The following is a 17,488-nucleotide window of genomic DNA, read 5'->3' as shown; positions in this document are numbered from 1 at the left end:
TAATTGCGTGATTTTAATCTACCATTCTTTCATATTATTCAGACACCTCTTTAAAGCTTCTAATTCCATGTTTGTTGATTGGTACTCAACCTCTGACGTCTGAACTAATTCAAAATGAATGCACTTGTCTGTTTCCATCCATTAATGTCACTGCTCAATATTTGGCTTTCCACGGTCGATCATGCCCGTCTAAACAGCTAAAGTTAACCGAAATCAAACTTCATTTTCAGACTTGGTTTTTGTGCTTTCATCAATAATTTTAGTGCATTCTTTAACTTGACACTTTGCACGGCAAATTAATTTATCTAACTGTTTTTCAAACACAATGTATTTCTTTCAGTTTAGCATTTTCACAGGAGTTGACTGGGTAAATCGGCTTGAGTTACCTTTGGATGCGGCTGACGTAGAATTACCATTGATTTCTGGTGGTTGAACTGCGTACAAATGATCTTTTAAAACTGCTTTTTTAGGCTCGATATTCAGAGCTTCCATATTAGAAAAAATAGTTTCTTCTGAACAAGTTTCAGTTTCTAAATCTGAGAAAAATCACAATATTGTCGACGAAAGAAACAGATATTGCATACTGTAGACGTGTGAATCTGGGGTGATTAATCCACCAGTAGTTATATCGGACCATGTGTATACTTACAATGTGAAATTAAAAATAAGGAGACAACGCTTGAAATTTATCTGTTGCTTTTAATACAAATTCGTGTTTTGTTGTTGTGTTGCGGATTCTCATTCAAGTTCTCTTCAACATCGTTGCTAGACATAAGGAATAAAGAGATTTCTCGAAGATACTTCATGCGCGTGATCCAATACCATTTACATAATGTGAAGTTTTCCTGCGCTATCACCACGCGTAACCTTACGAGACCGACTTATCCGCCGGCCTCCTTTGAACCAAACCTTACCCGATAGCACAAGCACAAAACCTACCCAACCACCTACCAAACCTTATACCCTAAACACGAAATAATGAGACCATGGTTGGGGTTCACTTATTATTAAATTTTAATGATTAACATTTCAGGACTCATTAATATGAGTACACCAGTACCAATGCCATTTAACTATATTTACAATTATACAAAATATTTACATAACCATGCCAAACATTATAAAACCAATAAAAGTACTTAACGTTCTTGGGGTCTCCCGTTTGTTCTTCAATGCGCGCTTTACCTGCACCAAACCGGTTTAAACGTCTCGCGTTCTTATACGACGCGGCTTTCGACCGACTCCTCTTTACGAGTTATATCAACGATTCGCATTGTCACGCGTCTTCTTGGTATCTCTTTCGGGCCAAAGTCCGGGGAGGAACTTATAGGCCTTGGACCCTCTCAGCATCTTCCTCTCCATAAGTCTGAGAATGTCGGAAGAGTCTTCCAATCTTACGAATGGTTTTAGAAGTGTCCTTTCTGGCCACTACACTTGACCAATCGTTATAGAGGTCTTGATTCGGGACCCCAGACGTGACCAGTCTTATTGGTTCCGTTTGGAGGTGGTCACCAATAACGAACCAATCGGAGGTTAAGGTTTCTATCCCCCTTAACCCCTCGAAACCCGGTGACCTCTGACCTCCCTGGTGACCATCAGTCGCCACACCGTGTACCGTGACAATCCGTCGCCACGAAACGACGCACACATCATACCTTTGGCAATGGTGTTCTTATCTTTTAGGCATCGGTACATTTCTTATTGTGAACCCTTTTTAATTTTACACGGAATTTTATTCCGTTAAAATTTAAGAAACGGCACCAAAACCCCTGTCCCTGTCCCTGTCCCTGTGCCGGACGAACGCTTACGATGAGAGAGAGAGGGAAACCGGTCGCGTCCGCGAAACGTACGCTTACGATGAGAGAATCAGAGAGAGAGATCGCTAGCGTACGCGTGGCGATACGAAGCTCCGCGTAGAGAGAGAACTGCCTGCCTGGTATATTAGTGAGAGTGGGAAGAGGGAGAAGGGGCAACCCGCTCGGAGAGAGAGGAAAGAAAGGTAGTTTAAATCTCGCGGGCTTTTTTGAGTGAAGGGAAACAAGATGATAATTTTCGTGCACTACTGCACTTTGTGCGCGTGATACATCAGAGATTATGCTGGATGGTTAGGTTAGGTTTCGTAAAATAGAGGGGACGGTTTACGGTCATAGTGATTTCTGGTTTAGGGGATCCAGGATTTTGTTTAAATACATTATTTGATTCGTATGGTTTTTAAAAATTATACTTTAGTGGGGTGCACAATTTAGTTTCATTAATATTATTTGAAATGTGACGTTATTAGAAATTAAAGGGATACACGATTGTGTTTCAGAAATGTTTTTAGTTGTACGATTTATTGGAGATCAACTATACGGGGGGTAACGTGAGCCGTGTAAAATTACTATTAAGGCCCAGCCCTTGGGCCATCTTGTTCTACCTTATTCTAAATATGAGCGAATGAACAAAAACACGGTGGAGCTGGACTGAGTATATATGGATAAACTTAACCGTTTATAGCTGTACCTTAGTTCAGTGAGTAAAACTTAAAAGTGTGGGATCTGGTGAGCGGCGCCGGCCGGACGCCGTCCAACAATACCCCAAAGAAGTCTAATCACCTCCCCTAACCTTGACGACCAGCGTTCCCAGGCTCAAAGAGAATGACCGAACTAGAAATGAGCTTGAAATAAGTTTTACAAAGAAGAAAGAAACTGTCAAAGTAGCTAGGTAACCCCGACTTGCAGTCGCCGGACCTTATCTATAATAATCTCTAACCCTTTTTCGAAGAAAGAGAAAGAACCTATTGAAGCAAAAGAAATAACCTTAAACTAAATTCGAATTAAAATTGTTACTATACGTAAGTTATGCGTTACAATCACCTTATTGTAAACAGTTTCTTAGAACTAAAAATTTATGCGCGAAAGGCTTCCACATTTTGATAGCTTAATCGCGAAGATTTGGAACTATCGCAATTACCTGATCAATCCAAAACCACACCTTTATGTTAGGCAGAATTTCACTGTAGTATCACTTAAATCTCAGATGTTTTAGTTTGAAATGGTCATTTACAACAAAATGTCAAAATGGGAAACCTCTTGTAATATGTAGGTGGCATCTTCGGTTTCAATCAGTACTATTCACACTTTCCATCGAGTAAAATGATAATTAATAATTTATACGCAACGATCTTTTAGAACTTAAGCTTTAATTTGACTAATTGTATGAATAAATAAAACTAGCCGAAACTGGTCCTTTAATTAAATAATAGGATTTTATTTTCGTGTCTGTAGTGAAGAGACATTAACGGTTCAGAGTGAGCCAAAAGTTGAATACACATTTAAACATAAGTCTATTATGTGAGGTCCTTACATAATAGACTTATGATTTAAATAATCAGGTTTCGATTTTATAATAGAAAAAGCATCATGGTGGCAATCAGACCAGTGAAAGGTCTAGCCGCAAATTAGCTTTGGTATTTTGTAACGTTAAAAGTCATTTAGGCAAATTAAGAATATCGTTGAGGTGAAACGAGAGGATAGCGTTTACACTGCAACCTAGTTGTGAATGTAGCTTTGATCGAGGAGGGTATACAGTTGAGGCTTAAACAATTGGGCCTTTACAAACACATAAAGGTAATATCTCTCCAAAATTTATACTCTTAACTTCCTCTTCTTTCCCCATTGATTGATTTCCATGTGTACAAGACACATCCTAATTGGATGAGAAATTTCGTCGGCTTCACTGTATATTCGCTATGCTTTGAATACTGCTTTAATAATTCATAAAATAGCGTGTTTTCGTTAATTCAAAATAAATTATCAATGTTTCAGAATAAAATGTCTGTTGGATAATTGCATTTACAAAATTTAACAATTTAAATCTAAGATAGGGTATATTTATTAACCAAGACCTTACATTTTCCAAAAATAAGAAAATGCTCGACAAAATATATTTAAAAATTGGTAACAAAATGTTTAAAAACCGTCGTTTCCAAAATAGATTAGTAAGAATAATAATATTAAAAATTAAACTTTTTTTCAAAATAAAGGATGATGTGTAAAACCACTCTATAAAACTTTTACCAATCTAGACGTCGCTCTTCTATGTCTTTTAGTGTTGGACTGTTCGCTGAATAGAATTGGGCAAACCATCGCCTGTATTTGGCCAACAAATGATCCTCTTTTACAATAATGGGAGTCTTCAAGAACCTCTTGTTATTCCAAATCATGATGTCCCTCTCAACCTGAGATGAAAGATTCAATTTCAAAAACGCGGTCGTCGCTAATACACCATTTATTCATTACTAGCAGAGAAACGCAGGCACAGGGGCTGGGCCACCCTCTTAGGTTATTTCCCTCACGCCAATAATCAGCACCAAACTGAGGACGAATTCACTAAAATATAGACCATTCGATCACGCGCTCAACGATTCAAGCTAAGAGCGCAATCAGCTTGCATCGCTGAGTTCGTGATTGAGTGGGCAATGGTTCACTACACGCGGGAGGCTAGCCAACTCGCACTGCCTCTAGCGGTGCTTCTTGACGCGAGGGAGATAACCCACGAAGCGGCCCCGCCATTGGGGTGTTTGCTCTTCTTCTGCAATTGACGGAATGGTTTGTCTATACTATCGAAATGTTTTTCTATTAACGGATAAAATGGAAATCTTCAAATGGCGACCACTTTTCCACAGACTAAAGAGGTGAAGCGGATGTGCTAACCTGAATTGCTTCCATAGTTAAGTAAAATTTCCCAACGATTGATGGTACTTTCCAATTGCAATAAAAGGCGTGCGTGATTCGGTGTTGGTACGGGCCTTCTGGCGTGACGTATTGAATATAGGCACCCTTTAGAAATGGTTTCGAAAATCGAAGATACACAAGTGCGGGTCCAATCTGAAATTATTTTTAATCATTACTGCATGGTTTGTTATATGTCTCCATTGTCACCGTAATACAGTGCAACAACCAAAGTTCAAGCCGGTGCAACTTGTTTTGAAGTTCCCGTTACGTGACGGCGTAAAGCTTTTGGCGTTGGTTTTTAGTGTGATACTCTGCGAGAATGATTTTGTTAGGGTCTACTGCCACGAGAATTGAACTGATTCGAAGAAAATTGCCCAGGATTTCTTTCGGTATGCCTAAAGTACATAGAATAACCCAAAGTGTCTAACAGGCATTTTAGTTTGCCTTTGCTAGCGCCTGACATTGCTTTGTGACACGAGAATCGTTTTCTTCCAAATTGGAAAAAATTCAAGATTTCAGGTCTCGTGGTAATTTTTGAAGATTTTCATAAATTTTTAAAATCTGCTAATCAAAACCAAAAGAAAAATATCCAGTCATTTCAACCGAATCTAGGAGAACGAAGAATTCTGAAACTTTTGTGTTTTAGCATACCCCAATTTAAAAAAAAAAAATTCAAATATACATGTATGGTTTACTGTTTTCTCATCATTCTCCACCCTCTTGGGCAACGGATTCTTCAAAACTTTACTTGAAAGCATTTTCGAGTCACGAATATTTCAGATATATAGGAAACAAGTACAAACAAATCGTTAGAATATATGGACGAGACATAGGAGCTATCCAATATCCGAATTACAAAAAAGTTTTGGAAGAAAGTTACTAAAACTTCAGGTCACATAGGGGTGTGCGAATCGAGAAATCCAATCGCCGTTGTCAAGTTCGACTTTGAGAAAATGGCGATTATTTGAAATTGACAAATTGTCAAATATTCAATAAGAAATCATATAGTTTTGAAAAATGTACAGCTTCATAATTAACATTTCAAATAGTGGATATTTTGTCGATTGACCTATGAATTCGTGACTATTTGAAAAATGATTATTTTTTCCTCAGGAACCCCGTTTCGAATAAGGATTAACTATCCGAATCGTATTCTTAAAGAAGTCAACCACTATTCGCACACCCCTGCGATAAAGACAAAGCAGAAACTAGAAAGTAGATGGACTACAGTCTTGACTACAAGATTCATTCTTCGGAGCTATTGTGTTCGAACCAATGTAAAGTTTAGAAAGATTTCATCATTGTTTTGATAGTGTATAAGTTAAGTTCTGACTTGCAATTAAAATACTGCGTGCATTGCGAACTTCTATGAAATCAGGCTAGAAGTATCTTTCGGTTTATGTGCATCTGCTAACTGGTCTATGGTCCGAATACCACCGATAAAAAAGGTAAGTTAAAATATACCCATGGTTCGAAAACAGACGCCTAATCTCATTGGAATAAAATAAGGGAGTGTCAGTGCATAAATAAAATCAAGGTCAGAAAAGATACACTTTTCCAGGAATATATTTTATGGGAGTTACGGGCGTTTGCAGTGAAAATTTGTCGGAAGCTTCCTTTTTAGTGCATATGGGGTTGAAAATTATGTCCCCTTCTAAAGTCGTGAGGTGACGAGATTATATGAAGGATTACTTTTAAGGGTATTGAAATCACCACAACTATATCCAATCAAAATTCAAGCTTCACCCGTCCCCCATGATCCCTCATTGGCTCTCACAAAAATTACCACACCCCTTTTAGCTAATGAATCTTTTTTCCGGCAGACAAGAATAGAAAATTCCTCAGATGCTGCGACATAAAAATTCTTTGCAAACGCCGAGCTGAGAGAGGCTTCGAATGTGAACTTCGGTGCCGATTATAAGCTTCTGCTTTTGGGGGTAAAAAGGTTTTTCAAAGTTCAAATTTTATTGTAGCTATAGAAAAACAACGGAAACACGAAGCGGACCAGTAGAAGGCGGAAACTTCAAAGTATAATAGCGCCTAGAAAAGCCCTGGTGGTGACTTCGGATTGGATGCCAGTGCATAACCAGGGGATAAAAACGCGTGGTTTCACTGTGTTGTTGACTTTTCTCAGACATATTTCGACTTCGCTATACCGAGATTAGAATGTTTCAGCCAACGATAAAGGCTAAGAAAATCGTCAAGTTCATTATCTATGGCCGCTTCTAACCCGATCCGTTGCAGTCATCACGGAGATTCGTGGCTGGATTTACTCGATACAATTAAAACGTATCATCTAGCAGTCAATTACACTGAACTGCGTATCGAAGACGGCGATGGAGCATTGTTATACAATTTGACTAGAGAGGTCTACGGGATCCTGGATCCTGAAACGCTTAGTAATAGAGATATTGCCGTGCTGTTTTTCTATTCGTTAGTGGTGGGGGTTTCGCTTCTGGGAAACACGTTAGTGTGCCACGTGGTATTCCGTTACCGAACGATGAGAACAACGACAAACGCCTTCATCGCTAATCTGGCAGTGTCCGATCTCTTGATGACAGTCTTAAATATTCCGTTCAACTTAGCAAGATTGCTTTTGCGAGACTGGCCTTTTGGTACTATCATGTGCGGAGTCGTACCATTTGTTCAGGTAAGTTTGTTTCTTTACAATATAAACTTGATAAATGCCAGGCCAATTCAATACTATTCTCAATCAATATTTAAACTAACCACAAACACGCACTAACAGATCCTAATCGCAAAAAGCGACTTAGTCTTACAAAGTAGTAGACTAAAAGCTATTGCCACTATATGTACAAGGTATTTCTGATAAGTGTGCCATAAATTAAAGTGAGTGCTATTTGGATTAGACTGAGTTAAAAGAGTCAAAGGACATGGGTTCTAAAACATTTAGTTTCTGAGGTACGGACGCCCAAACATTGGCCCCTAAAACAGGGACATTTGCTCAAATGAGGAGTAAGATATATCAGAGTGCTCATCTTGTTAGACAATTTCAATAGCCTCCAATCTAAGAACGTTAATGACCCTTTATCTAGCATAAGTTTACTTTTAAAGGTAGAAGCAAAAGCGGATTATGCTTCACACATGTGTAAAGCCTAATCGGCTTCTGGTTGAAGTGTGCCTAAGATGGTAATGTAAAGTAGTTCAAATTGTAATAGCTCTTTGCTTGTTTTTTGAGCCATAGTTTGGGGCCCGTACTTCTGAAATTAAATGTTTTAGACCCATGTTCTTCTTTCAGAGCTGAGTTATATGTAGTATTGTGGATTCGTCAACCAGCGCAAAAAAATTAATTTGAAATGATTTCTGATAAAAATTTATTAAAACATTAATTCCTAATACTATTTCATTTTGTTTCTACTAAGGTGACATCAGCTTACGTATCAGCGTTCACTATGGCATTCATATCCGTGCATCGTTACAAAGTTATAACTGACCCGTTTGCTTCTCGATTGTCTGGTTGTAGATCCATAGCGACATCTCTAGTTTCAGTTTGGATCATAGCCTGCGTTCTATCTCTTCCTCATGGTAAGGTATATAGTATTTTGGCTATTCAGTACCGAATGCTGCTGAAACCTTTGCTTTTCTATTATGTATATAGCCATTTTCAACACGCTTGTAGAAGTCTTTACGTACAAGAAAATAATTCGTTGCCAGGTAAGGTTTTGTGCAACAGCACGCAAAGATCCCTGAAACCTACTATACATTAGAAAAAGGCCGTTATGTTACCTGAACCTTTCCTTTAAAAAGAAAGGTTGTTAATAGCTTATTCTTTGGAGATTCTTTTAAAAATCCGTTATAACTTCATCACTAACGATTAATTTTGAGATATTTTCACCACAGGATGTGGTAGTTCATTTTAGCATCATTTGCAACCGGCATCGAAATAGGCTTATTTTTCTGAGTCTAACTTGTCATTGATTTATACCATTTCAGTCTATTTATCCACAACCTGAAGACACTATTCGTCGATTCTTAACTATCTTCACGTTCGCGTCCCAGTACATTCTTCCACTGACCATCACGGGAATAACGTATGCCAAAGTAGTCCGTCGTGTATGGTCAACAGAACCAGTCGGAGCCGTGACCGAAGAGCAGGCTTTCAACAGAGCCCAATCGAAAAAGACAACCATCAAGATGCTAATCTTAGTAGTGATAGTCTTCGCCCTTTGTTGGCTTCCTCTAAACTTGTACCACGTCGTCCACGAATTTGACCACTCCCGTTTATACACCGTCGAGTTCTTCGTCTGTCATTGGTTGGCTATGAGTAGCGTTTGTTACAACCCATTCATTTATTGCTGGCTAAACAAGAACTTCCGTTCGGCCTTCACCAGCTTATTCTGTTGCAGAGGAGCCCCGAACACCAGTGCCACGACGTCTTTGTCGAGTTTTCAAAGTAGTCGCCGATTCAAGTACTCCGTAAGAAGGGCTTCATTGGATGAACAATGCGATCCCCTGGATTCTGCAGCTCCATTTAATCAAGATCCAACTTCACTGAATGTTAAATTTACTCCGATTTATTGTCGTTCCGAAACGAGACGGCAGACGCCCGACTTCGATGACGTACCAAAGAAAGCTGAAACAGTTCAGAAGGATTCAAAGCCGAAAAAATTCAAATATCGAGACCCGGGAAGTTCCTCGTGGAGGGCATCAAATAAATGTAATATTAATGGTGATGAATTAGCCATGTACAGAAAAGAAATTCAAGGAACTACTATCTAAGTTGAATTAAGTGGGCTATTAGCAATCAGTTGTCGCGCACAAAACGTTGCTTTGAACGTTAATCCTTGTTATCTAATGTACGGTGTAAACTACAGACTCGGTTTGGAGAATGTTAACTAATGTCGGTTAAGCTAAATTCTCGATGAAACCGAAGTGCTGTTGATGAATTTATGGTGCGGGTGTAAACAGATATTTCATTACTTGGAGATGTCGCTGGGGGGACTGGTCTATTGTCTTACTACAATAGACCATTAAATAATTACTTGCAAAGGAACCAACACACAGGGAGAGGCTGCCAGCTTAGGTTATTTCTTCCGCGCCAAGAAGCAACCCTTTCAACACCTTGAATGAAATGGACCATTTAGAACGTAAAACTCTGCCTTCCATCTCATTCTTTTGTGCATGCTCTGTATGATTTTTGATTCACATATCGAATTAGGGTTAGCAAGCCCCAGCCAGACCGGTTTTAACGATGGAGAATAAGCCATGGTTTTAGAGATGGCACTAGAGTTTAGACTGAGAAGCGACGAATCATGGAGGAATCATTCTAAAACCTAACTAATATCATAAAACAAGAGTTTCAGAAACCAAAACGAAACTAAAACTATACTGTCTGCTAGAAAACAGTAAAAGTATCTTACGAAGGTTTGATTCCGTCTTTATACTATATTTTTACCGGTTTAAACTTAGGGTAAGCCTGTTAGTAATTCATGTTAGTGGATAAATGCGTTGTAGTAAGATGAAAATTTTGTCAATCTTACCTGTTGTATCTTGAGAGCTAAATCTAACAATGGCAAATCAACGTCAAACAATGAAATGTGAGTGTCCAATTCCAAAAAGGCCATATGTCCATTCGGTGGATCTCCAGAACGCCATTTTGGAGTCCACTTATGCTTAACGGGTGCCCAAATCCCTCCCATCTTCGTCCTGAGATCGCTGCCGCTCATTACCGATTCCGAATGTACTTGGCTGAAATGAGCCCAGTCGGCGCCATTTTCAGGAATTTCCTGCAATAGTTAAATTAAAATAGTGTTATCAGATGTCAAACATTAAACACAAATGCTACCAAACATAACTCTTTCAGTTACCTAACAATATTCTAACCAGCTGGACCCTATCAGAAAATCCTGCACTAAGAATTCAAAAAGTTTTGTCTTTGATAAAATCATTTATTTTAACCAGCATTTAATTTTCGCTCATGTAGGTCTATAGTTAGTTCTAGAAAAGTATTTCAATTGTTTAGTGGAACAATTCACTTCCGAATTGTTATCATTGTTAACAGTTAAATGCATGGCAACAGATGTTACCAATGCAGTCAGTTTTAATCTTACTTGTAAATGGCAAAAAGCGGTATGTTCCGTTGTTCCCTTTTCGTTCCAATCACCGTTTACAATCTCTTCAATTTCGGGTATTTCCCAATTGGGAGCTTCTCCTTCAGCGTGATACCAAATGAATATGAACCCGGTCTTCTCACAAGTGGGCCAAGATCGAACTTTAGCCGTTAATAGTGCTGAAATTAATACTTAGAATATCAGTAACTTATGTACAATCCGTTATGATAAGTGCAGAAAAATATTTGGCTGAAGTACAGATATTAAAAATTTCAGTTTTAATAACATGATTATAAAACATTAATTATTGGAAAATATTTGCTTATCTTAGTTTTATTCATGAAAATTTCATTTGAATACCCATAATATCATGAAATTTCCATTAATTGTTTTTAAAAGCGTACAATGTAATGTGTAAGGCTGCTCATTTATACATTTTATATTCACTTATTGAAAAATAACAGTGAAATGTTGACTTCGATCAAAGGTAGAATGAAATGGACAGAAAGTAATTCTTAATCGATTAAGGCAAAAATTCCAAATTCCACAGAGAAAGTTAAATTTGATCCATTCTATTTAACGTAAAATGGTATTCTAAATAAAATTAACTCTTACCTTTTTCGCTATACGGTATGGATACGCATGAACCATCTACGCCACTGAATTTCCATCCGTGAAACGGACACTGTATACAGTTAGTATCCGTAACTATGCCACCAACTCCTAAATTAGCCCCGAGGTGAGGACAATAGGCATCCACAACAAACGCTTTGCCATCTGTACCTCTGAACAAAGCCAAATCTTCTCCTAGCAACAAATAAATAAATATTACTTGAAAACGAATTTTAAATTTCTTCATCGTGATATCGATTACTTCTATTATATTTCAGCAGAACTAATTGAAATAATATTTTTGAAACCATAAGTTTATAAGATATGTTCCATATGTATGACACTAACTATACTTCGTAATGCAAGAGACTTACAGCTAGAGCTAATTCGAGAACGACTACCCTCAGTTTTGCAGTCCATCTTACTATTTAGTCTGTACTAAGCCTTTGACACGCCTCATCAGGCGTCGCTTTACGAGAATCTACGACGTTTTACCTACGTCACTTCATGACAAGCTCTAAGTAAGTTAGTAACCAGTGACAAACTTAAAGAGCATATCTTATGAACTTATGATGAAACTAACCAACACAAACTTATCAATGATTATACTCCAGGTACTTGCCTAGCACAGTAACAGCGATGCTTTTCCCAATGGCTAACTTTTTAGAAGCCAGTATTGGTATCCAACCGTTTGGGAAGACTGGGTACGAATCAGATGCTCTGGTTCTTCTTTTCATAATGTCAAAAACCATTTGTTTTCGTGAAATCTTTCGGTTTGAACTGAATCCGTCAGATAAGTGACCAAAACCAACGATGTATGGATTCTAAGAAAAACCAATAAGAACATACATTTAGGAAAACCTTAATTTCATCACATAAAAGTATTCAATTAAATAACCCATAAATACAACGTGTTTCCAATAAGTCTGTCATAAATGAAAGGGGTTGTGTCCTTTGGGTCAAACAGAGTGGAAAGTGCCAAGGAAAAGGGGTCTACAACATGCAGTTGAATTGGAAGGTTAGTTGAAGAACAATCAAATTTTTTACTAAAGAACAAGTTGGGAAACCAAAACTTTACCTCTCCGAGGCGAGTAGAAGACTGACTACAATCTTATTTACCTAGATCATAAGAAAATAATATATAGCTCCCTATATATTATTTTCATATGCCTAGATATGTTATTATTCTTCTCATTAAACAAGCAACTACAGAAGTTAAAATTATTGAATTATTAAGCATAATTTAAAGCTATATTCTCAATTAGGTTGAAGTGTAAACAATATCCTCTGTTAATGTTTGTCCATAAGAAAGTTGATTTACCTCTCCGTGATATAAGATTTTTAATTAACCTCCTAAAGGGTTGAAAATATGATTTTTCCCCCTTTGTCGGTAAAGGTTTTGCACAAAAATGCGTTTTTAAACAGTTTTTGTGAAAATATTCTTCAATTTAAAGTACTTTTACGAAGTTTTACAAACATGTTTAGATTTTTTCATATTTTTTAGTAGGATTATTTGTAACGGACAGGGATATCTATCCCTGTAACGGATAATATAATTTTCAGTTAAAATAAACGATTCCATTAATTACTTGCAAGGAGGCTGCCCCTTAGGTAATTTCCCTCCTGCCAAGAGGTAACGCCAGACGGAGCCCGAGTTTATTACACGCGGGAGACTAACCGACTCGCACTCCTCTAGCGGTGCTTCTTGGCAAGTGGGAAATAACGCAAGAAGGTGATCTACCCGCCCCTGTGATGTTTGCTCCTCTTCTGGAATTAATTGAATGGTCTATAGGTTATAAATTAGAAGAAAAATGCATAAACTATTCAATATTAATTTTCACTTCTAACCTTCTCTTGTTTAGTGTTAGGACTTTTATATATTCCATATTTACCCCCTTTAAAGCAAATAAATTATGTCGTTTGAGTGTTTAATATTCATAAATTAGAATAAAGAACGGCTTTATATGGAGTTTCTTTATAATGGGTTCCACAAGTCGCTTGCTCGAAACAAAAATTGAAAAATGTTTACCTGCGAAGATTTTTTACAGAGGTAAAATCCAGATTGGCCTTCGGAGAGGGTGAGCCAGCAACTTTTGATTGAACCCTTCATATATATATGTTTGGGGGCTTGCACATTAACCATAGCCCGTTCTATTAATTCCTCTAGAGAAGCAAACACTGACTGGGGAAGCCACCATCTTTGCCTATTTCCCTCGCGCTAAGAAGCCCAACTAGAGGCAGTGAGAGTTGGCTAACCTTCAGAGTGTAGTGAACTCAGGCTCCGTCTACCATTGCCTCTTGTGTTAAGATGGCAGTCTCCCCTGTTTGTTGGTTTCTTTGCAAGTAACATTTGAAATGCTCTATATGATTACGACTACATTCTACTAGCACTACAACGTCACCCATAATTATTTATACCAACTTATATTATTTCTTGTTAAAAACCTTCATATTTAATACAACCATACGTAGCGAAATACCCACATTTACCAGATAAAATAGTTGGTTATTACAGGGATAGATTTAATTTTAGAAATAGGAATGGGGAACAGAGTAATCTGGACGCGCGTCAAAGTCCCGGACCCCCTTCCACGGGACGGAGGGGTATGAAAGAAGAGGCGGGTCATAGCGACAGAGGTAAAAAGGAATTTCATATTTTTCGCCGTCCCAGTCAGCAACGTCATCAAAGCGTAGTTTAAGTGAGCCAATAAGATAATTTAAACTTTTCGTAACGTGTTCGAGGGAGGGGCTCTATACTGGGCTAATGAGTCGGACTGAAGTAAATACTAACCGTTCTCCATTTCTACTTCTAAAATTAAATCTATCCCTGGTTATTTAAACCATTCAACAGAAATCACGTGATTACGTCTTCTAATTTTCCATATCAGTATATAAGATCAAAGCTATTATATTTTCAATGACTTACATTGCTTTTTCATACACTTTAGCTTTATCTTATCAAGAGCACTTGAAGGCCGAGTTCCGACGGAAAGGGTTTAAGTGAACTGAAAACCGAGCAACGAAACTTATAATGGGTGACCCAGAGATTTTAGAGTTGAGGGGCTCTAGCTAGCTAAAAGCCCAAAGCGAAAGTAACCTCTATGGCAACGATCTCCTCCCAGCATCCTTAGCGTTTTGGTGGGGTCGTACGGTACGTAAACTTCAACGACGCCCCCTGTGTCTTAAAAATAAAAGCAAATTCATGAGAACCGGCTTCTGTTTTTAAATGGCTCTACGAAGCAGCACTAGAGGCGTGCGCAAGGTACTCTGGGAGACTTTCATTGTCGCACATGGCTCACGAACAGTCTTGTTTATCATTTAAGCTAGTTCTTGGGACCAGTCGCCAGTGACCCCCCCCCTCCTCCGAGTGTCCAAAATAAGAAACTGGTCCCCTCTCCTTAATTTTCCTATAGATTTGCAATTAATTAACTGGTCCAGAGTACCAGTAACCCCCACTTCTTGAATTTAAAACTGGTCCAACCAAATAATAAACTGGTTCTGGACCAGAGGAAGTGTGCTATTTCCCAGACTGCTTAAGAAAGAACATTCATACTCTACCTCACCTTTGTCCTCCAAACTAGAACCCTTTTCGTTGGAACTTGGTCCTGAACGAAAACCGCGTAAAACTTGCGTTTTCAAAATTTCAGAGCCAACACGCCGTTATACAATACTTTCAAATACAGTTTAATGAATTGAAAATAATTCTCACCCTTATGATGTGATACGGTTTAAATAAAATCCAAATTATAAAAAGCGTAGTGAGTAAAATAAGGCAAGTTATCCAGATGTAAAAAAAGTCCACAAATACTTTTCGTAAATTATCTACCACAACCGTCGAATCCATTGCTCGATATGATATCGCTTTCCCGATTTCTCTTCACCGTAGCCAAGTTTCAAACTCGACGGAGAATGAACCGCCACCTAGACAATCATGCTTCATAATTCACCGTGACAAAGTATCATACTTTAAATGTATTTCGGAATATTGAAATATGACCAACACAGCTATTGTTCGACTGAAGTAGTTTTTTTCTTTTTTTTCCTTTTTTTTACCGATTTTTGTAAATTTAAGTCTAAAATACGAGAAAGTATAGAATGAGTCAAGAATAAAAAACATGCGCTCTATAATGCGAAGCTTCCTAAAAAAGCGGGCGGTATTTGAAAATTCGTCATTTTGCCTAAGATTTTCTCGGTTTCCTTTTCAATTTCTTTCCTTTTTATTACCTCTCCGAGTGACGATGACGTCACGGAGAGGTATTACACTGGACGAGTCTGTCACCGCGTTCGCAACTGCAAATCGAAGCAAACGTGTTCGCGGAAAGCAACATTAGCTTCTGCTCCATTATCATCGTTAGGGTTAAGATTTACGCGGCGATTGGCTAGGGTTACAAGAAACGTCTAGCTAGTTTTCTTATCATTTATCGCCTTATATACCATAAGTTCCAAAAATTCTTAAAGAGGCATACGCTTGAATTCAAACGTCAACAATAGCTATGTTTAAAATTATTTTAGGAATAAAGTTTCTTAAAACGATTTAACTCGAATTAAAGTAAATTAATGACGATTAAAATAATATCAATTATATTTATTCAATTATTTAAGAAAAACCTCTTAATTATGTCTCGACTCGGAGAGGTTTATTTTGGTTTCCCAACTTGTTCCGTATATCACCCCCAACATTTCATTGACAATATCGTGGTTTTATTGACTATTTCGAGATTTCATGATTTTTTCATAGATTTCCATTTAATACTTGCAGAGGAACCAACACCCAGGGCGACACTCCATAGGAGCCTATTTCCCTTGCACCAAGAGGCAACGCAGGACAAAGCCCACTTTCGCTACACGCGGGAAGCTAGCCAACTCACACTGCCTCTTGCGGTGCTTCTTAATTAGCGCGAGAAAAATAGCACACTATGGTGTTTTCTTTTCCTATGGCATTAATGGAATGGTCTATTTCACCAGAAGCATTTGATTTTTTTGTCAAATATTTGTGTGTTTCAGATCGCCTCCAAGACCTCGTCACTAAAATTATATCTGTATATGCATTGAAAACATGAATAAATTCATGAAAGAATAGATGAATATCCTTTCCATTTCAAAGATATTTTTAAAGATATACCTGGGAAACACGATTGTATTTGACGTCTTTATCCATAAATCATTGAGAAATGTTCATTCTCTACCAAAATGAAAACTATCAATAAATACGTTGAGCAGCTAGCCACCCGCGGAGAAAGGAACCCTACTCCAGATAAGAAGGGCATTAGACTATTGAAGCTAGGAGCAAGTAAATAAGGATATGCCTGAATCAGAACAGTTCCCTTTTTGTACGATTTCTTAATAGATTTGAAACTTAAATTTAGGAGCGTGAAATGATTGATTCAAACCGTTTGAGGATTTTCAAACAAAGCAATTAGGCCTAACATAATGCCAATTTTAGCAAGAAATTTGAACCGTATGAGGAATTGCTTGACTTTCAACCTTGATATACAGAGCTTTCGTTTGAGAGGGGGGGGGCTAAGATTCGTGAGATCATTTACACGGCCATATTGATGGTTTCTATGCAGAAAGAAAGCTGGAATCCACCAATATGGCTGCCAGAATCGTGGTAAGACTTTGGAAGTGTAACGTACCGCTCAAATACGTTTTTTTAAAGAAAGTTTTTTAGAACTTTCAGATTGAATAAAACGATGATAAATTAGAGGCAGGGATAGATTTATTTTTTTATCTATCCCTGTTAGAGGTTAATCATAAAGCTCGAATGCCACTCAACCACTTCCCTTAGAGATTTGATGTAACTGATATCAGTCACGCGGTTCAGCCAAAAATTCGGTAAGCAATTGTGAATAAAAAACGCAATAACAAACAAATAACATTCAGAAATATACAAATGTATATTTAATATTAGTATCTGCATGGTATCGGAGATAATTAGACAATAGAAGAAGGCCCGAATACAGGCTAGGAAATAAGACAGGTTTACAGGTCAAAAACCAGTTTATTAATTGCTTGGACTAGTTTTTTAATTCAAAAAGTGGGGGTTACGGGTCCTCGGGACCAGTTTATTAATTGCAAATCTATAGGAGA

At 37.8% G+C, this 17,488-nt stretch overlaps 2 protein-coding genes across 2 annotated transcripts; one reads left to right on the top strand and one right to left on the bottom strand.

The window, feature by feature from the left end:
- Positions 1 to 3,881: 3,881 nt before the first annotated feature.
- nvd (cholesterol 7-desaturase nvd) lies at positions 3,882 to 15,257 on the bottom strand. The gene is made up of 7 exons (XM_089836581.1): positions 15,108 to 15,257; positions 12,021 to 12,222; positions 11,402 to 11,593; positions 10,787 to 10,965; positions 10,217 to 10,462; positions 4,695 to 4,868; positions 3,882 to 4,219 (listed from the first exon to the last, which is right to left on the bottom strand). Exons 1-7 carry the CDS (start codon positions 15,240 to 15,242, stop codon positions 4,055 to 4,057), a joined length of 1,293 nt encoding a protein of 430 aa, XP_089692707.1. The 5' UTR covers positions 15,243 to 15,257; the 3' UTR covers positions 3,882 to 4,054.
- LOC149678630 (G protein-coupled receptor 83-like) lies at positions 6,590 to 9,711 on the top strand. The gene is made up of 4 exons (XM_089836579.1): positions 6,590 to 7,365; positions 8,099 to 8,261; positions 8,335 to 8,390; positions 8,670 to 9,711. The coding sequence occupies exons 1-4, from the start codon at positions 6,931 to 6,933 to the stop codon at positions 9,453 to 9,455; spliced, it is 1,440 nt and encodes a 479-aa protein (XP_089692705.1). The 5' UTR covers positions 6,590 to 6,930; the 3' UTR covers positions 9,456 to 9,711.
- Positions 15,258 to 17,488: the final 2,231 nt, after the last annotated feature.

This window comes from Phalangium opilio, unplaced genomic scaffold, assembly GCF_054372755.1.
Source record: "Phalangium opilio isolate 3A_F unplaced genomic scaffold, DU_Popi_V2 ptg000042l_1, whole genome shotgun sequence".
NCBI lineage: Eukaryota > Metazoa > Arthropoda > Arachnida > Opiliones > Phalangiidae > Phalangium > Phalangium opilio.
Note: the sequence above shows the minus strand (reverse complement) of the source record. Positions and strands in the feature narration are given on the sequence as shown.